Raw genomic sequence first — 22,140 nt, 5'->3', positions numbered from 1 at the left:
ATGTGTGCTCAGTTTTGTCTGAATTTTTGCAACTCTCTGGACTACAGACTGTCAGGCTCCTCTGTCCTTGGGATTTTTCAGGCAACAATACTGGAGTGGGTTGCCATGCCCTCCTCCAGGGTATCTTCCCGACCCAGGAAATGAAGCCACACCTCCTATATCTCTTGCAATACAGGGGGATTTTTACCCTCTGAGCCTTCAGGGAAGTCCTGTGCAATGCTGTGTTTAGTCACTTAGTCATGTCTGATTCTGTGACCCCATGAACTGTAGCCTGCCAGGCTCCTCTGCCCATGGGGATTCTCCAGGCAAGAATAATGGAGTGGGTTGCCATGCCCTCTTCCAGGGGATTCTTCCCAACCCAGGGATCAAACCCAAGTCTCCCGAATTGCAGGTGGATTCTTTACCATCTGAGCCATCAGGGAAATCCACGAATACTGGAGTGGGTAGCCTATCCCTTCTCCAGAGGATCTTCCCGACCCAGGAATCGAACTGGGGTTTCCTACATTGCAGGTGGATTCTTTGCCAGCTGAACTACGAGAAGCCCTACACTTGAATAAAAAAAGAAAAAGAAAGGCATCATATTTCCTTGAAAAAAAGAAATAAATAAGATATAAACAGAACAGCACATCAAAGCCAGTGAAAAGATTCTTTCTGGGCTTCAAATTCGACCCTTGGTTTCCTGGCCACAAAAGCAGAAAGTTGTATAATCATCATTAGCAGAAACATCCTAATGTTCTCATAGGAAACAAAGCTTTGCTCTATGTTCTAAAGCACCAGATTCTCACACTGTGGTCCCTGGACCATCTGCAACAGCATCACCTAGAAACTTGTCAAAATGCAGATTCTCAGGTCACATTCTCAGGTCACACCTCGGTCTAGCACCCTGAGCTTTATGAAGCCCTCATGATGCTTCCTAGGTAGACTAAGTTTGAGAACCTCTGTTCTCACTGTTCTCAAGAAATAGAGTTTTGTATAAAGGACACTGAGCAATGCTCCTATGGCAAATACAGAGAACTCAGGCAACAGCTTTTAATAAGAGCTGCAAACCTAAAACTAAAGTTAAAATCAGCAAAAAAGCTAAGGCAAAATGCAAGAGGCTAAGATGGCTTGGTCCAGGCATGTGGCTTCTGGTGATCCCTCTTTGAGTCTAGTATTGCCTCTAACATATCCCATGCTATACTGGGTTTAAACCACAGAGCAAAGAGCCACATGCAACAGTTCTAGATGTTCTTGGGCAACTCACATTCAGAATTCATTCCTTCTGCCCCTTTCCTCCTCTCTCTGCCATCTGAGCTTGAAACCTGAAACCATCCTGGATACCTCCATTTCCATCATTCCATGAGCGTATGCACGTGTGCTCAGCATGTTGGATTCTCTGCAACCCCATGGACTGTAGCCCGCCAGGCTCCCCTGTTCACAGGATTTCCCAAGCAAGAATACTGGAGTGGGTTGCCATTTCCTTCTCCAGGGGATCTTCCCAAGCCAGGGATCGAACCTGCATCTCCTGCATTGCAGGCAGATTGTTTACCACTGCGCCACCTGGGAAGCCCATAATTCCCATAGCAATCGCCATATCCTATACACGCAACTTCTTCCCTCCATTCATTAATTTATTCATCAAATATTTACTGAGTATCTACTAGACAGTGGGAATTCATCAGAGAACATGATGAACCAATAAAAAAAAAGAAGAGAAAAGAAAACCTTGCCTTTGTGGAGCTTACCAAGATGATCAACAAGTAAAACACATAGTATGTTAGATAGTGATCAGTGCTAAGGAGAGAAACTTAAGGAGAGAAAAGATAAGCAGCTTTGGAGAAAAAGGTAGAAATTTTTAAATAGGGTGGCTGGGTAAGGCTTCATTAGAAAGGGATTGTTTGAATAATACCCTGAAGGAAGTGAGGGGCCTCATGGAGAAAATTCCCAGCACATGACCAGCAAGAACAACTGCCCTGAGGTGAGAGTGTGCTTGGAATACTTGAGCAACAGTGACGAGCCCAATATGGTTGAAGCAGAATCCACTGCAGAAAGGAAATGGCCTCAAGCAGGTAACCAGGGGTTAGACTGGGAAACCACAGAAGTTTTGAGCCCAGGAGCGGTATTTCAACAGGATCCTTTTGACCGCCGAGTTGAAAACAACTGAAAGGGGACAAGGAGGAAATTCCCTGGTGGTCCAATAGTTAGGGCTTTGCGCTTCCACTGCAGGGGGCATGGGTTCAATCCCTAATCCTGCATGTCACGCAGTGAGGCCAAAAAACAAACAAACAAAAACCAACAAAGAAAAACTGAGTTTAGCACGCTACTGTCCTTTCCATCTCTACTAGGCAAAACCGCCATCACCTCTCTCGAGCTCTGTCCATAGCTTTCTACCTTGTCCCCCTCTTTCCATTCCACTCCCTTCTCTCCCTAATTTAACAGGACCTAATGGAGGGCCTGCCAAAGGCTGCTCAAACCTCTCCACTGCTCATTCGAGACGAATTTCATTAAAGCTAGAACTTTAGCTCTCTACACACAAGATGGCTCTAACTGACCTTCCCAACCTCATCCCCCAGGTCTCTGCCATGCACAGCCAACACACCAACCACAATACACTTGCTCAGCATTTTCAAACACATCTACACAGCCTGATCTTCTTGCCTTTGCTGTCTCTGCCTGGAATACTCCCACCATCCCATGTCCACCTACTGACACCCTCTCAGTTTTCCAGGAAAGATAAATCCCACCTTCTCCATGAAACCCTTCCCTGGTCCCTCAACTAGACATTCCCTCAGCTGTCTGTGACCTTCACACCATGGTGTCTATCTTCTTTTTTGATCATTAGTATATTTCCATCTGTACTCATCCTGTCTCCCTCAGTGGACTACAAGCTCTATGAGGGAAAATCATGGCTGACTCATCTTCCAAGCTGCCATAGCTGGGAGTGCAGCAGCTTTTACAGAACAAACAGTCACTGAATTAAATGATGACAACATAACCTTCTAGAGATCAAAATTCTCTGATTTCCAATGGCCCCTGTTTTTTAAATTTTATTTTAGTTGAAGGATATTGCTTTACAATATTGCATTGTTTTCTGCCATACATCAACATGAGTCAGTCATAGGTACACATATGCCCCCACCCTCTTGAACTTCCCTTCCCATCTCTCACCCTTCTAGGTTGTTCCAGAGCCCCAGTTTGAGTTCCCTGAGTCATACAGTAAATTCCCACTGGCTAGCTATTTAACGTGTAGTAAGGTATATTTTCTATGCTACTCTCTCCATCCATCCCACTCTCTCCTTCCCCCACTGTGTTCACAAGTCCATTCTCTATGTCTGCATCTCCATTACTGCCCTGCAAATAGATTCATCAGTACCATCTTTCTAGAGTCCATATATACGCATAAATATATGTTATTTTTTCTCTTCTGGACTTCACTCTGTATAACAGGCTCTAGGTTCACCCACCTCATTAGAACTGATTCAAATGTGTTCCTTTAATGGCTGAGTAACACCCCATTGTGTATATGTACCACAGCTTCTTTATCCATTCATCTGTTGGTGGACATCTAGGTTGCTTCCATGTCCTAGCTACTGTACATAGTGCTGCAATGAATATTGGGGTACATGTGTCTTTTTCAATTTTGGTTTCCTCAGGGTATAAACCTGGTAGTGGGATTGCTGGGTCATACGGTAGCTTTATTCCTAGGTTTTTAAGAAAGCTTCATACTGTCTTCTATAGTGGCTGTATCAATTTACATTCCCACCAACAGCGCAAGAGGGTCAGTGGCCTCTTCAAATCAATGCATCACCTCAGAGTAACCATTTGACTTAGTTAGGATTATAAATATATTTTACTCCAATACAAACAAAAGTCTAGCAGAGCAAGTCTGTCATGTGGAAGTGAAAAGTGAAAGTGTCAGTCACTCAGTTGTGTCCGACTCTTTGTGACCCCATGGACTGTAGCCCACCAGGTTCCTCTGTCCATGGAATTCTCCAGGCAAGATTACTGATATGGGCAACCATTCGCTTCTCCAGGGGATCGTCCCAACTCAGGGATCAAACCCACATCTCCTGCATTGGCAGGCAGATTCTTTACCGTCTGAGCCACCAGGGAAGCCACATAAGTCTGTCATGCTTTACTACGTAATAATGCTAAGCAATTAAGCTTAGAAGTTAAAAGTGAACACAAAAATTAAAATTTTCTTATGATTAACTGCCACCAAAAATTTTCTGCTTAAGAATAAGAAGATAACCAGTTAAATTTGGAAGGCTTTTAAAATACCAGACCCCAAGCCTCAGAAAAATTGATCCACTTAAATATTTTAACTGTTTACTTTTATGGTAAGATGTTGAAGCCATCAGTGCTAATCTCTTTATGGGAAGGTGATGCAGATCCACTAAAAACTCTTACTTTCTCCTTTGTGGTTGTTTTAAAACAGTTTTATTCCTGCATAATTTATAATAAGAACCTAGAAACACTGAGTCAGATTTTCCCCATGTCTATCATTAAAATGTGGAAGTGGTGGGTGGAAAGCGAAGTGCATTCTCTTGCATTCTCTGCAATAAAGCTTCTCAAAGAGCACTATTCTATATGGTCTAAATCATTTTTGATTTTAGGAACTAAAAGATACCAACTTGACCACTCTTTATACCTTCTCTTTGAAGATGCTAATATTGATGTATGAATTTCAAATATAAAGAATAAAAGAAGCCTTACTCCAAAAAACAGGACAAGAAAAAAGATCTGGGAACACACTGCAGTTTAACTCAAAATGACATCTTAGCAATCAATCTTTCATTCAAGACCTAAATAGTAACAGACATGAGTAAAAAAAAAAAAAAAATCCTGAAAAAAAGAAGTTATACATGGAAAAAATTGTGTTATAATTTATATATGTCAGTTGGTCAAGTGCAAAACTGCAAAGTGTGTATTAAATAGATATTTAAATTTTTTTAAAAAAAGACCTAGTATATCTCAGCTTTGTAATACAAATTTTGTCCGTAGTAGAATGATTCTCAGAGATGTAATTGATTCTTTTGAAAATCTGATGAAATATTAGACTGTCATTTCCTGTAGGTGATAGGTATTAGAAATAAAATGTGCAAAAGATATATATAATTTTAAATACTGTATTTGAAGATTATTCCAATATCATCAACATCACTTGAATAATTTTTAGCAGAACATTGTCACTTTATAATCCCATTTAAACAGGATTCCTGTCTAACAAGAGAACATGTTTCTGGAAGTGCCAGTCTAGATACAATTAGAGTCCAGTGCAAGCAGAAATAAATAAAATAAACCGGCTCTGTGTCCCAACCAGGAAGGTTTGCTGCCAAAGATCACTCATCACAATTAAGGCATAGAGTAAAAAAGTTGGAAATTTATCAGAAACATCTACAAGAAAATCAGAATAAAAATGGAGTTTATAAACCAACTACCCATCACTGTCAAAAGACTCTTAATCTTTCCTCTAAAAGAAAACACCTTGAACCATTAAATTGAATACAGAAAAGATGGAGAACACTCCCTAGCGGTACAAGAAGACATTTAACATAATAGTAGACAGATTCAATTCTGAAAAATAATTTTAAAATCCCATGACAGATTTTATCACTTGTGAATCTGCCTGCCAAAGTGAGCTTTGCCCCAGAAGCAGGTCCTGAGTCAAGGATCCAAGTCCAAGTCATTTATTTGGGGGGTTTGAGAAGCACTGGATGGGGAGTATAGACGTGATGCACGGGAAGAAAGGGCAGCTTACAACGGATTGTCTCACCACGAGGGGACAGAACTGGGATGCTTACTAGCCATTGGTTAAGACTGCTTTTAGGGGTGGGAGGCCAGAGTGTTAATTCCTTGGCACCTGAAGCCTGCCTCAAGCAGAAGCCAAGCAGCCTCCCAGCCTAAGAGAAGATGTTCAGGCAAAAAGAAGACCTTCAGACCAAGAAGACTCACAGACCTTCAGAAGGTCCTGCCTGTGGCAGTCCTCACCTTGAAAATGGGAAGCACCAGGAGTCCAGCTGGCTCATTGAAAGCACTGTCCACCCAGCCTCCTCCAAAGAACTCCATTCCCATCAACAGTTGCATCTGCTGTTGGTGTTTCATATCAGTCTTCTCTCTCCCTTTTCTCTGCTATCCAACAGAGCACATATTTCACATTCTAGTCACCTACCTCTAAGCCATAAAATATACAACTTCAGCTCTAGCCTTTATTTCTCCTCTGGCGTCAACTTTATATTCTCCTTACATTAAGACCCTTAGTCTATTTCTATGTTGTAAATTCTCTAACGTCAACTTTGTTCTCAATTGAGTTATTTTTTTAAAAAAAATCACTCCTTGATTATGGTCCATCGTATGTCCATGAAAAATGGTGAAGTGGTCCACGGGGTAAGAGCTCAGGCTCTACTCCACTACCATCCAGAGAATCTTTTATGTTACAGGAGCAGAGGGGGTAATTTTGGCAGTTCCAAAAGTAAACATTGCCCCAAAATAATGGGGAGGGAACCGGGAAGGTAAATCTAAAACTTAACTGGGAAGAAGCATTTCCAATGAAATGTCACTTCACTGCTTTGAACAAAATAGTCTTTAAAAATAATTCAATCTAACCACTCTTAGGCTGCAGGCACAGTTCCATAATATATTAGTAACTTCCCTCTAGGCCTGAAAGGACCCTCTTTGCCTTTACTGTGCATGTAGTCCAAACAAGATGAGAATGGGCCTGAGTGAATTTTACCGAAAACAACCTTAACTGATGTAACCACTTGATTTATATTATGCTTCCTAATTTTAAAAAATTTAATTTGGAGAATTCAGGAAATAGGCAGGAACTAATGGGAATGTGGCATTATAGGTTTCCTGGATTAAAGGGGTTTATTGTCGCTCAAGAGAGGTATTGACTATGGAACAAAAATGGCCTGGTAAAGATTAAGTTGTTTAGATTTGAGATTGCCTAATCTGGATTTAATAAAGTGATTGTTTTTAAGAGAAATAAAATGAAAAAACAGACCAGTACACATCACTGAAAACTCTCTGGATGTTTTTCTGCTGGGTTTTAAGACCCATGCCCTGGGTGTCTTTCTCCATGGTCACTTAGAAGCTTTGACTGAGCCACTGCTGAAAGAGATCCCTTCCTAAGGGTGAGTTTTGTATTTCTATAAGGATCAGGACACACTACCAAACCCACGTTCCTGGAGACAAACTATCCATTGTATGAGGCAACGATTATTTTAAAAATCAGACATCTCTCATTACAATATGAAGTCTTCACTTTAAGAATTTAATCAGTGCTTCTCAAACTATCCGTGAGGAAGGACCATTTTTAGATTATGTCCAGTCTCCTGTTACTGATACTTTTGCAAGATATATCAAAGATGAATCATTAGAAAATGAATTTTGTAAAACAAACAAAATGTGAGCCCAGTTTATTACTGTTGTTATTAGAGTCGATAGACAAAATTATTCCATTGAAATTTTTTTTTTTTTAAGTTTTCAACATTGACTCAACTTCAGCCCTTATCCTGTCACAGACTAGTAACTGCCATGAGACAGCAGGGGCTGGGGACCACACTTTCAGGAGCACTGATACGAAGCGCCATGCACGAACTTATTCAAAAGGTATACTTTACCTCTGACATCCTTCCCAAATCCTATAGAAGAAACTTTTTTGTCCACTTGTTCACAACTGTCTGGTTTCTCCTTCATAACGTCATCATCACCAGAAGCATCCGCGGAATATTTTTTCTTTCTCTTTTTCTTGTATCGAGGCGGAAGCTTTTTTGGAAAAGTAAACATTGGGAATATCACAAGAAACATTGCAATGGCACAAAGGAGGAATCCACTCCACCTAAAAAATTGGGAGATGTGAACAGCATTTATGGCTTTTATATTATGAGTGAGAACAAGTTAGCAAAGTAGAAATGTGGGATGACAAATTTCTCCAGAGAACACTTTTTACCTTCATCAGGTGTATGGCACTAAGAAGTTAGCCAACCTAAGAAAATACAAGAATCCTCCCTTTCTGTGGTATAAATGAGAACTGTACTCAGAATTCATATTAGTATTATAATGAATACTAGAATCACCAGCCTGACTAGAATTTCATTCAAGTATTTTTGAGCACACGTGTTAGTTCTGCTAATGAACATTGTTAATCCTACTACAATGTGCATTTTATATTCACTTTATATTCATTTTATATTCATTAAATCAATAGCCCATAAGGGCTTCCCAGGTGGCACAAGGATAAAGAATCCTCCTGCCAATGCAGGAGACACAGCTTCAATCCTTAGGTCATGAAGATTCCCCTGCAGGAGAAAATGGCAACCCATTCCAGTACTCTTGCCTGGAAAATCCCATGAACAGAGGAGCCTGATGGGCTACAGTCCACAAAGTTGAAAAGAACTGGACAGGACTGAGCACGCACAGGGTGTGTGTGTGTGTGTCAGAATTGAGTCAATACCCCATAAATTTAATAGAAAAATAATATAGAGTCTATATCATGCTTTATGGACCAATATAGCCACTTTTTTAAAGAAAAAAACCCAAATACCTGCTGTGAAATGTTTTTCAAATTGCTGATGGTATTCAAATATTTTTCTGCAAGCACTTAAAAATGTATTAACCCTTCTTAGCTTAACCCTTCTAGCTTAACCAAGAATGAATAGGGATAAAGGCATTTACACCTGGGGCCTTCCCCAGAGGTCCAGTGGTTAAGACTGTGTGCTCCCAGCTCAATTCCTGCTCAGGGATACGATTCCACAGGCCACTCGACTCATCATGTGGCCAGAAAAAAAAAAAAAAAAAAGAGACAGAGATATACACTCTATCTTTGCATTCAAGAACTTACAACCTATTTGTAAAGAGCTAAAGATATAAGAAACAATTCCTAACAATCCCCCACAATGCAAGAATGTACATAATTGTTAGATCACGTGGTGTAGAAGGGCTTCCCTGATGGCTCAGACAGTAAAGGATTTGCCTGTGATGCAGGAGACCCAGATTCGATCCATGTACTGGGAAGATCTTGAATGCCATAAAAATTCAGAAGGGAAGTCAGTATGTCAGAAAGCTTCCTAGGAGAAGTGGAACCTGAGCTTCCATAGAATTGAGATTCTGCCTTTAAACTCATCTGGAGTTGCCATGCTGCCGAGACTAGGAAACAAACACAGAGTAGACCTCAAATTCTAGTCCTGTTTCAGTTCAGTTCAGTCGCTCAGTCATGTCCCACTCTTTGCAACCCCATGAATTACAGCACGCCAGGCCTCCCTGTCCATCACCAACTCCCGGAGTTTACCCAAACTCATATCCATCGAGTTGGTGATGCCATCCAGCCATCTCATCCTCTGTCGTCCCCTTCTTCTCCTGCCCCCAATCCTTCCCAGCATCAGGGTCTTTTCAAATGAGTCAATTCTTCACATCAGGTGGCCAAAGTATTGGAGTTTCAGCTTCAATATCAGTCCTTCTAATGAACACCCAGGACTGATCTCCTTTAGGATGGACTGGTTGGATCTCCTTGCAGTCCAAGGGACTCTCAAGCAAGTCTTCTCCAACACCACAGTTCAAAAGCATCAATTCTTCGGCGCTCAGCTTTCTTCACAGTCCAACTCTCACATCCATGCATGACTACTGGAAAAACCATAGCCTTGACTAGACGGACTTTTGTTGGCAAAGTAATGTCTCTGCTTTTAAATATGCTATCTAGGTTGGTCATAACTTTCCTTCCAAGGAGTAAGCGTCTTTTAATTTCATGACTGCAATCACCATCTGCAGTGATTTTGGAGCCCAAAAAAATAAAGTCTGACACAGTTTCCACTGTTTTCCCATTTATTTGCCATGAAGTGATAGGACCAGATGCCATGATCTTAGTTTTCTGAATGTTGAGCTTTAAGCCAACTTTTTCACTCTCCTCTTTCACTTTCATCAAGAGGCTTTTTAGTTCCTCTTCACTTTCTGCCATAAGGGTGGTGTCATCTGCATATCTGAGGTTTTTGATATTTCTCCCGGCAATCTTGATGCCAGCTTGTGCTTCTTCCAGCCCAGCATTTCTCATGATGTACTCTGCATATAAGTTAAATAAGCAGGGTGACAATATACAGCCTTGACGTACTCCTTTTCCTATTTGGAACCAGTCTGTTGTTCCATGTCCAGTTCTAACTGTTGCTTCCTGACCTGCATAGAGGTTTCTCAAGAGACAGGTGAGGTTGTCTGGTATTCCCATCTCTTTAAGAATTTTCCACAGTTTTGAGCATGTGTTAAGGCCTGGGGCTTCCTGCCTGCATAATTTCCCAAGGGCAGTTTTTCAGTCTCCTTTCAATCTTCTCTTAACAAATAGAGGTCCCTGGTCTTGCCTAATAGGGTCACAAATTGTCCAACTAGGATCCCTCAACTTCAAATTCTCTCCTCAAAACTTCCAAGCTCATAAACACTCAGATTCTGGCCTCTGTATCAACACGTTTCATCAGTTGTTATCAGAATGCAAACAGCACTCCAAGCCTTCATGTGGAATACAACCCAGTCAGCATACAGATCAACTGCAAAGCAAAAACTCACTTGTAAAAAGTAAATGTTTCAGGACTTCTCTGGTGGTGCAGTGGTTAAGACTCTGCGCTTCCACTACAGGGGTCACGAGTTCAATCCCCGGTCAGGGAACTAAGATGCTGCATGCTACTAGCTGCAGCCAAAAAAAATTAATTAAAATGTTTTCTAATTAATTAGAAAAGCAAGTGTTTCTATTAAAATGCTGTTTTCAGCTGCTAAAGGTCATAGCTTAGCTGAGAGAATCATTCCTAGAACTAGTCATTAAAAATCCAGTGTGCTATTTTCAAAGATACTTAACATTGTATCTAATTAAGATATTAAAACCATCAGAAAAAGATTTCATTTTGAGACGACGTCTCAAAGCAGGCTTCCAGCAATCTCAATGAGTCAGAATATAATCATGAACCCAGTGCCTAATACAGGTTAGGTACTCAAAACATTTCCTAGATAAATAAACTGAATGAGGGTCGGTTTTTTAAAAAAGAGAGTCATCTATCTGCAGGGAACATAGCTATGAAAATAAACTGGCCCTTTTTGTACTTGGCTGCATACAAGGTCTTTCCTAACCCAGACCTGCCTTTAACTTCCTTGAATTTCTTTCTGCAAACTCTGCATTCAAGTCCCCTGAACTCCTTAGCTCCCTGGACCTCTCAAACTCTCTCCAGAAGAGGCCAGGCAGTGGAGTGTAAGGGGCCGTTCTTGAGCTATAGCTTCAGGAAGACCCAGGTTTTTGTCCAGTCTTCACCACTTACTAGCCCTAAGATTCTAGAGAAATTAGTTTGCTTCTCTGAACAGGCTTTCTCATCTGAAAGGGAGGAAATAATAACTTTGAGGGGAATCATCAAAATTAAGAAGACAAAGTATGCTGCTGCTCAGTCGTGTCCTACTCTCTGTAAACCCCATGGACTGGAACCTGCCAGGCTCCTCTATCCATGGGCTTCTCCAGGCAAGAATACTGGAGTGGATAGCCATTTCCTTCTCCAGGGGATCTTTCCAACCCAGGGATCAAACCTGCGTCTCTTGCATCTCCTACATTGGTAGGCGGATTCTTGACCACTGAGGCCCACAGCCTGCCCCACCCAAACAACAATAATTTCATGGTAGCTAATACTGTTTTTTTATTTACATCTGTACTTACGGCCCCACCTCCAGCCAAAGCCACTGACTTAAAATTATATGCAAACATTAAAGATACTCAGAGGACTCCGAAGGGAGAGTAAATAACAGAAGACAGAAAAATTGCAGTAAATGAAGAAAAATAATAAAAAAGGTTTAGGGACATTTCTAAGCAGAGCAAACTGGTCTCCAGTAACATCAAAATGAACATATGATAGTTGGTGCCAAAGAGGACTCTGAGAAAAGCTGGGTAAGGTAAGGAAGTGTGCATTATATGTTAGAAAAAGATGCATCAGTAAGAGCTAAAATTGAAAAGCCAGGACCCCTTTCATGAGCCATTACCCAGAGACTCTTCATGAAGGGAAGACAGTGAAGTACATTGACTAAAACCTCCACCCTGGACTCATTTTCTTATCCAGCTCTCACTGACTCTCAGACTTTAGGCAAGATGTTCAAATTGCCAACCATCAATTTCCTCATCTGCAAAATGGGCATACTCTTAGTGATGACATGTGGTTGTTATATTGCTTCAGTGAAAATGTTGGTAAAGGTTTTAATGTTATGTTTGACACACAGTGAGCACCCAACTAATATTAGCATTATTCACTTACTCCTTCCTTCTCTCTTCCAGCATATGTTTACCGAAAAACCTATCATTATTACTGCGCTGTTGTTTAGTCGCTAAGTCGTGTCCAACTCTTTCATCACCCCACCAACTGTAGCCCTCCAGGCTCGTCTGTCCACAGGATTTCCCAGGCAAGAATACTGGGGTAGGTTGCCATTTCCTTCTTCAGGGGATCTTCCCAACTCAGAGATCGAATCTGTGTCTCTTGTGTCTCCTGCATTGGCAGACAGGTACTTTACCAGAGTCACCTGGGAAGCCATCATCATCAGGCATCATAAAGCCTAATGTTGTATCAAATAACTCTGTCTCTGTTCAAGGTTAGAAGCCTGTTAAAAACAGGGCTACTCAACAGACAAAATTCATTTTTAAAGAAAACACTAATGTACATTTCTATATGGACAACTTTTAACATTTGTAGAACAAATATTGAGCCATTAAAATGAATAAAACTACTTGAGCAGAGATTAAAGCAGTTGCTTCAGTCAAAAGACTGAATAATAGCTAACCCACATTATGTAGGAAGAACTACTTAGAGCTCCACATACATAGACTCATTTATTCCTCGAAACAACTGCATGAAGTAGGTATTGCAACTATTTCCATTTTGTGGATTAAAAAAAAAACTTGGGGCTCAGAGGAGTTAAGTAACTTCCCTAAGGTCACACAGTTATTAGGTGGCAGACCGGGATTTAAACCCAAGGGTCTACACTTAGTTGCTTCACTTTGCTACCAACTGGGTTGATGCATATTGGAAAACTTAGCAAAAACAGCATAAAGCACTTATAATCCTGCACCTGCTTCCTTGCCTTCTCTCTGCCCCTGATCTGGCCCTCCTTGTCTTTCTCTCTCCCTCCAGCTGTTCCCTTTTGCCATGCTCTTCTCATGACGTCTATACAGAACACAGATTATACATGGGATGGTCACAGGTACATTTTAAAAACCTAATTTTCTGAGAATTTTTTTTAAAATTCTTACTCTGAATTATTTCAGAACTGCAAAGAAAATAGTAATTGAGATCAAAAATTTTACTGCTGACCAAGAACATAAAATTCCTGTGTTATTCCCCACCTGCTGACAAAGGAACTCCCTTTCACACGATCTGAAAATTCTACCAGGACAGACTCATCTATTATAGATCTTAACACTTCCACCTTCAAAGACTATTAACTTATGAAAATAACAAGTGTTCTATAATTTAATTAATATTTATTAACTGCTTAGAAAATAGTGTTAAATATTATTCCCACATAGCTCAAATTATGAAGTTATTATCGTAAGAATTTCATTATAAAATGAAACAGAGAGAACACAAGTAGTCTAAGAAACTCTTTAGGAAGTAATTACTCAACACTAGTTTCTAATAATGAAATTCTCTGTTCTAAAATGAAAATATCTTATCAATGTATACCCAGTACCAATCCGTGTTAAATAAATTTGGGATGCCAATACTTTGAGTGCTTGCAATTGTGAAGAAATATCATGTTCAAGTTCAGAACTGGGAAGAATTCAAATGCAGCCCTTGGATATATATATGAATAAGTAACCTATCATCCAAAATTGGAGTTCTCTTTCTAAACTCTAAACTTAGGGACTTTGGTCCAGTGGTTAAGACTCCATGTGTCCACTACAGGAGCCATGAGTTCAATCTCTACTTGTCGAGTGGCCAAAAAGAAAAAAGAAAAAAAAATATTCTTGAACTCGATAAAAATGAAAACACAACATATCAACTTTAAAAAATACATAAAAATAAAATCCAAAGCTTACATATTTAGCAAGACAATTAAAGGCTATCAAGTGACCAAAAGGGAGAGGGTATATTTATATATATGGCTGACTCACTATGCTGTACAGTAGAAACTAACACAACATTGCAAAGCAACTCTGTGCCAATAAAATTAATTTAAACAAAAAAGGCGTGAAAGTGAGAGAGTAATTAATCTACAGCACATCCAGGGAAATGAACTATTCCTTAGCAAAAAGACTCACTAAGAGTGGAACAATGGAAACAGAGTTAAGAGTTCTGGGCAGTGGATGAGGACAAAGCAAAACACAAATACAATAAGTGGGGAAAAAATATTTTTTAAAAGGCACAGAAAAGACAATGAAAGTTCTAATTCAAGTACACAGGGAAGTCCCAACATGGCCACATTCCCCTTTTCCTTCCCTCTGCTATGAAGAAAACAGCCATCTCCATCTTAAAGAATGTGGATTAAGCTGTTGGTCCCAGCTCCTCTGTGTTGGTTTCCTATTGCTGTGATAACAAATCCCCACATACTGCGTGGCTTAAGATAACACAAATGCATCATCTGAGAGCTCTGGAGTCAGGGTCGAACCGCATCTCTTATGTCTTCTGCATTAGCAGGTGAGTTCTTTACCACTAGTGCCACCTGGGAAGCTGTAACTCCTGGAGAGCAGAAGTGTCAATAAAAGATGGGCATGGCTGCATTCCTTCTGGAGGTTCTACAAAGGAACCTACTTCCTTGCTCTTCTAAACGTCTGCAATCTACCTGCATTCCTTGGCTTGTGGTCCTCTGCTCCATTGTCAAAGCATATCACTTCAACCTCTGCTTCAATCATCACAACTCCTTCTCTCACTCTGACCCTCCTGCCTCTCTCTTTCCCTTATAAACACCCTTGTGATTATCCTGGATCCACTTGGATCATCCCAGATAATCTCCCCATCTGAAGTTCCTAAACTTCCATCACCAAAAGTCCCCTTTGCCATGTAAAGGTAAATTCATAAATCTGGGAATTAGGACAAAGTTATCTTTGGAGATTGTTATCCTGCTTACCACCACCTTCTAGGTGACATTTAGCTATTTTTCACCTTCCCATTGGGGAAATTCTTATTTTAACTACAAGGGGACCATGACTCTAACTATCATAATACCAAGTGAAATGAAAGATGCAGTAAACAATTCTTACCAGTTTCCAATGAAACGAGGATCATCCTGGTTAAGGTGAACAGGATTTCTGGGATCAACATAAAAACCAATAAGAAGTCCACCTAGTAAATATCCCACTGCAGGACCGAGTGCTCCCATGACATACATGATGGCTGGGAAGACAGAAAGGGAAATTTGAAATATAACCTCGTGCTATTTCTTTCAGTAGTTGTCTAGTTTCAGTCATACCATGCTTACATCACAGTCAAATCCAGTTAACAATTTCCAAAAACAGAGAACTTTAGAGAGTCTATGTTAACATTTGGGCTTTAAACTATGTCCTTTATTTATTTAACTGTTGCCTGTCATCCTCCTAGTATGTCAGGACTTCTTTGGTTACTTCTGAAAGTACAGATCTGGGCTAGTTACTGATGTAGTTACTGGATAACCAAGAGAGGCTATCAGAGTAGTCTCAAGATAAGAAAAGTGGAAAAAAAGGAATGTCACTTATCCCAGCTAGAATATTCTAACGGGCTGAGGGAACTGAAGACCAATTTTGCCAAGAAGTTGGATTCAGTTGAACTGGTAAAGCTGCTTAATCAAGCACCCTCAAACCACTAATATTTTCAAGTCACCACTTTAGAATCAAAGAATGCCTCACAATGAATTTGGTTTATTGTTAATTGAGGAATCTTACCTAAAGGTTCATAAATTTCCTTAAATGGCATGAGTGAGAAGGTTGGAAAGCGCTAACCCACAGGTGAATTAGAAAAAATTTTAAAGCACATCTAAAGGGAGAGAGGGGGTTACTGTCAGTAGATCAGAAACATCGTTCCGTCCAAAAACATGTGGTCACCAAAATGGGCTAATAGCAAAATGATAATAACGAAAACAAATACATTGTCAAGTCTTTATATTGTTTCCACTGCTGTTATTGAAATTTTTAAAAATAATATACCACTGCAGACTTTCCTGGCAGTCCAGTGGTTAAGACTCCCAATGAAGGTGGTATAAGTTTGATCCCTGGTTGGAGAACTAAGATTTCACATGCCTCTCCCTGCAGCCAATACATCAATACATAAATTTTCAAAAATAAATAAATAATATATTGCCAATTTTAAAGTTTTGAAACAGAATATGAAATTCCTTGAAAGTCACAGAAAAATCTAGCCACACTCCAAACATGTGTTTATCCTGTTGAAACTCAATTATTTGGGGACAAATCAATAAATACCTTTAATATACTTCTGTGTGCAAGGCATGATCACAAACTCAGGTGACACATGCATCTCCTTTCTGTTGCTATCATGCATTTTTACCAAAGAATAAATAAATGATTTGTCACATCCTTTATATAGTCCCTATTTACCAGAAAGCAAATTTGAACTAATCAAAATCCTGACTTTATCAGTTGCACCTAAATAAGCATTGAATAATCTTATGCTTCCTGTCACTCATAACTATAGATGGTAATTTAACACCTGCTCACACTTTTCTTACCATTTCAAAAGAGAAAAGCACAGTGTTTATATATCTACGGCATCATCTGCTTGTAACAATAAGACATTAGGCTCTTAGACTTCTCCATCTGTGTTTGGAAATGGAGAATGGAGGCACAGAGGAAAGTAATTGGCATTCTTTTGGAAGTATGCTTTTCATAAAATAAAATTAGAATTTTGATAAACATCTTGTTAACCTCTGTTTATAGCCTAAAACAGAACTAAAGAATAGCAAGTACTTTTTCCGATTCAGGTATTCCCATAAGCATAGGAAGATAAAATTTATGTTTACATCTTCAGGCAAATCAGCGCCATTTACAACTCAAAACTATAATGAGGCCAAAATGTGACATGAATCATCTCCCCAAAATAGTTCTTCTGCCGTGAAAGAGACTGTTTTACAAACACAGACAGGGAAAAGGGTATTTCCGCCACGTTGTTGATGCCTGGGGCACTTGAGTGCAGCATCTTGAAGTGCTCAGAAGCCATGTGCAGACTCTATGCTGGCAGGACCATTCGATCAGCAGTGAATGGAAAACCAGTTAACTAATGTTCACCAAGAAACCCTAATTCTTCACGAAATATAGATCAAGATTTTTCAAATTCACCTATAGAAGCATAAAAATTCACTTTTATTATATAGCAAACAATGTTAAGTCCAATGGAATCACTCTCATTAACAGAAATACACATCAATACTATGTATAAAGAGATAACTAATGAGAATCTACTGTATAGCACAAGGAACTCTACTCAGAGCTCTGTGGTGACCCAGTTGGGAAGGAAATCCAAAAATGAGGGGATATATGTATTGTATAACTGATTCACTTTGCTGTACAGTAGAAACTAACAACACTGTAAAGCAACTGTACTCCAATAAAAATTTTTAAAGAAAATAAACTACTATTGAATTAAAAAAAAGTAAATATGGAGATCTTTCAAAGAACTCTTATAATGCATTCAAATTATGATTTATTTTATTAAATTGCAATGTGCATACACTTTATATAAAAATTTGTATATGATGAAACATGCTCTTATCTTATAAACTGAAAAAAGACTGGTGCTCGCTTTGGCAGCACATATACTAAAATTGGAACGATACAGAGAAGATTAGCATGGCCCCTGCGCAAGGATAACACGCAAATTTGTGAAGTGTTCCATATTTTTCATAGGCAAAACACTCTCCAACATAAATCACAGCAGGATCCTCTATGATCCACCTCCCAGAATATTGGAAATAAAAGCAAAAATAAACAAATGGGACCTAATTAAAATTAAAAGCTTCTGCACAACAAAGGAAACTATAAGCAAGGTGAAAAGACAGCCTTCAGAATGGGAGAAAATAATACCAAACGAAGCAACTGACAAAGAATTAATCTCAAATATATACAAGCAACGCCTGCAGCTCAATTCCAGAAAAATAAATGACCCAATCAAAAAATGGGCCAAAGAACTAAACAGACATTTCTCCAAAGAAGACATACAGATGGCTAACAAACACATGAAAAGATGCTCAACATCACTCATTATCAAAGAAATGCAAATCAAAACCACAATGAGGTACCATTTCACGCTAGTCAGAATGGCTGCTATCCAAAAGTCTACAAGCAATAAATGCTGGAGAGGGTGTGGAGAAAAGGGAACCCTCTTACACTGTTGGTGGGAATGCAAACTAGTACAGCCACTGTGGAAACAGTGTGGAGATTCCTTAAAAAACTGGAAATAAAACTGCCATATAACCCAGCAATCCCACTGCTGGGCATACACACCGAGGAAACCAGAATGGAAAGAGACACGTGTACCTCAATGTTCATCACAGCACTGTTTACAATAGCCAGGACATGGAAGCAACCTAGATGCCCATCAGCAGACAAATGGACAAGAAAGCTGTGGTACATATACACAATGGAGTATCACTCAGCCATTAAAAAGAATACATGTGAATCAGTTCTAATGAGGTGGATGCAACTGGAGCCTATTATACAGAGTGAAGTAAGCTAGACAGAAAAATACCAATACAGTATACTAACGCATATATATGGAATTTAGAAAGATGGTAACGATAACCCTGTATGCAAGACAGCAAAAGAGACACAACATGTATAGAACTGTCTTTTGGACTCTGTGGGAGAGGGCGAGGGTGGGATGATTTGGGAGAATGGCATTGAAACATGTATATTATCATATGTGAAACAAATCGCCAGTCCAGGTTCGATGCATGATACAGGGTGTGCGGGGCTGGTGTACTGGGATGACCCAGAGGGATGGGATGGGGTGGGAGGTGGGAGAGGGGTTCAGGATGGGGAACACATGTACACACATGGTGGATTCATGTCAATTTATGGCAAAACCAATACAATATTGTACAGTAATTAGCCTCCAATTAAAATAAATAAATTTAAAAAAGACTGAAAAAAACCTCAGAATTACATATATATACGCCACTTAAAACTATATGACTATATTCTGCTTTACTATTGATACATATCATATAATAACTATATGGTATACATAGATATATCTTTTTATATATTTATAAATATATATCACTAAAAGTATATATGTACATATAACTTACTGGCATGATTCCATTTAGTAAATATATCATTCTAGCCACTCAGTAAGAGGTATGAAGCACATAACCCCGGGATGTGCTCAGTTAAGTCAGTTGTGTTTGACTCTTTATGGGCCCATGGACCATAGCTCACTAGGCTCCTTCGTCCACGGGATTCTCCAAGCAAGAATACTGGAGTGGGTTGCCATTTCCTCCTCCAGCGGATCTTCCCAACCCAGGTACTAAGCCCACATCTCTTGTGTCTCCTGCGTTGGCAGTAGATTCTTTTCCACTAGCACCACCTGGGAAGCCCCACCCCCCATGTACTTTTCAGTAAAATAACTGTGTACGTGGACCATTAGTCTCACAGCTGGGAACTATATTAGTAAATCCTGCTGGTTCTACCATCAAATCAATTCTAATATGCAGCTCCCTACCTCCACCCTGGTCCAAGCCACCATCATCACTTACCTGGAAAATTGCTTCAGGTACCAGACAACTAGGGACAGACAGCTCCCACACCCCAGAGTCCTCTGAAATTATTCAGACTAGTCAATCCTACACCTGCTTACCTTGCCTAACTCATTCTTCTATGGGGAAACCACAAGGCTCTAGCTCACAATCCCTCCCTCTCTCTACCTGTAACTGACCCTGGTGCTTGCTCACGCAGTTCCTATGGCATCATGCGCACATCTTCTTTCTTTAAATGTTTATTTATTTGGCTGCACTGGGTCTTTGCTGTGACATTCCGGATCTTTGATCTTTGTTGGGGTACAATGAATCTTTAGTTGCAGCATGCGACCTCTTTGTTCCAGCATAGAGAATCTAGTTCCCCAACTAGGGATGGAACTCAGGACCTTTGCCTTGGGAGAGCAGAGTCTTAGCCACTGGACCACCAGAGAAGTCACATGTGCAGCCCTTCTTGGTAACTGTGAGTAGAAAACTATCTTCTCAATGGTAATTGTCTCTTAATCTATGGTCTCACTAAACCTCAAATTTTCCATTAAAACACTGTATTTTAGAACAATATCATGGCTAAAGAATGACTATGTCCCTTGTTCCCTATCCCATGGCTCTGACTTCTCCTCGGTCTGGATCAGCTTCCTCCCTTTCTTACCAAGACATAGAGTTTCCCCATCACTTGTTCATTGGTCACAGACTTAGATACTGAACCACCTGAAGTCGTGATACTGTTCCTCTCTTCTCTTACTATCTCTTTACTGCTCATCTACCAGTTCTGTCCCCACCTGACCCCTAACCTGTCTCCTCTAGTTTGGATATTATTTCTCTCCTGACTCTGTCTTCATCTCATATTGCCCAGTTGTGCATTGATTCTTCCAATAACACCCCCTCAGACTTGATCTGTCCCCAGAATCTCTGCTCACCTGGTGCTGGCTGCATGGTCACTCTCTAGTTGTTTTTTCCAGAACATGGTATTTATTGCTTAACTTCTCTGGTGGGTCAGACTGTAAAGAATCCACCTGCAATGCAGGATACCCAGGTTCAATCCCTGGAGGAAGGAATGGCTACCCACTCCAGTATTCTTGCCTGGAGAATTCCATGAACAGAGGAGCCTGGCAGGCTACAGTCCATGAGGTTGCAGAGAATGGGACATAACTGAGCAACTAACACTCAACTATAGCTCTCAGGCCCTCATGTGCTTACACTCCCTATCTATCAAAGCCCGGCTCCTTCCCTCTGACCTCTGGAAGCCCCAGAAATGTCTGTCCTTGGATGTCACATCAACTATTACCTAGTACTGCCACAGGAACAGGTGTGTATTACTGCTACGCCTCATTTCTTTATTTTTCCAGCCAGGCTGGATGCTCCTCGAGGGAGTCAGCGAGAACTACGCATTTCTAAAACTTCTCCAAGACCTAAAACACAAAATAATTCACACAGAAAGCACTGAAGCCAGTCCAGTGCTGGGAACACGATCCTGGAGTTAAACTGCCTCAGGTTAGACCTCTACTCCCTCTGCTCCCTCTGCTTCTGCGCAAGAGAAAAAGTTATTTATTTATCCTCTGCTTTCCTCGAGGTGGGGGGGAGAAAGACGTTAAATAAGATTATTCACATAAAGTGCACAGCATATAATGAAAGTGAGAGTCATTCAGTCATGTATGACTCTTTGCGACCCCATGGACTAGTCCATGGAATTACCTAGTCCACAATTAACTAGTCCATTCTTTACCAGCTGAGCCACAAAGGAAGCCCAGGGCATATAAGAAACACTGAAGAAATATTACATTGTATTTTTGTGTACTGAAAGATGACCTATTCGTTTTCTAATAAATATTAATTTTGTATATATCAAACATACATTATTTAACAGAAGGCATACTTAATAACCTTATAGTACCTTTAAAAAAATGAACTTTTCTGGAATCACTATCCATTGTTGGACAGATGGGAGTGGGAAGAGGGAATATCTAGGCCTTTCTTTCCTCACAGAAGGGCAGCAGAGAACAGCTTCTGAAGCTGAGCACACGTCTGTGCTATATCGTGCTTAGTTGCTCAGTCATGTCTGACTCTTTGCGACCCCATGGACTGTAGCCCGTCAGGCTCCTCTATCCAGGGGGATTCTCCAGGCAAGAATACTTGAGTGCGTTGCCATGCTCTCCTCCAGGGGATCTTCCCGACCCAGGGATCGAACCCAGGTCTCCCATATTGCAGGCAGATTCTTTCCTGTCTGAGCCTCGAGGGAAGCCCAAGAATACTAGAGTGGGTGGCCTATCCCTTCTCCAGAGGATCTTCCTGACCCAGGAATCAAACTGGAGTCTCTTGCATTGCAGGAGGATTCTTTACCAGCTGAGCTACCAGGGAAGTGCCAAGCAAACGTCTCTATCTGTTGTTTTTCTTTTTCAATAACTCTTAGGGTTTTTCTAATGATTCAGAACATAGCATGGATTCACTGCAGAGAAAGTCCTCAAGAGCACAAAAAAT

The 22,140-nt window shown here is 40.3% G+C and overlaps 1 protein-coding gene and 1 non-coding gene across 6 annotated transcripts in view; one reads left to right on the top strand and one right to left on the bottom strand.

Moving 5' to 3' along the window:
• SLCO5A1 (solute carrier organic anion transporter family member 5A1) overlaps positions 1-22,140 on the bottom strand; it is a 270,020-nt gene that overhangs the window by 64,597 nt on the left and 183,283 nt on the right. For all 5 annotated transcript variants that reach the window (XM_081501821.1, XM_081501824.1, XM_081501823.1 and 2 more), the window contains 2 exons: positions 15,182-15,314; positions 7,605-7,822 (listed from right to left, as the gene is read on the bottom strand). In XM_081501821.1, the coding sequence (XP_081357947.1) occupies positions 7,605-7,822; positions 15,182-15,314 (351 nt within the window). The remainder of the gene's footprint in view (positions 1-7,604; positions 7,823-15,181; positions 15,315-22,140) is intronic.
• On the top strand, positions 17,704-17,810 carry LOC145511741 (U6 spliceosomal RNA). The gene has a single exon (XR_014058122.1). It is a non-coding gene; the product is annotated as a U6 spliceosomal RNA (small nuclear RNA).

This window comes from Giraffa tippelskirchi, chromosome 6, assembly GCF_054371585.1.
Source record: "Giraffa tippelskirchi isolate mGirTip1 chromosome 6, T2T-mGirTip1v1.2.pri, whole genome shotgun sequence".
NCBI classification, from domain to species: domain Eukaryota; kingdom Metazoa; phylum Chordata; class Mammalia; order Artiodactyla; family Giraffidae; genus Giraffa; species Giraffa tippelskirchi.
This window is presented reverse-complemented; position numbering and strand designations above follow the sequence as displayed.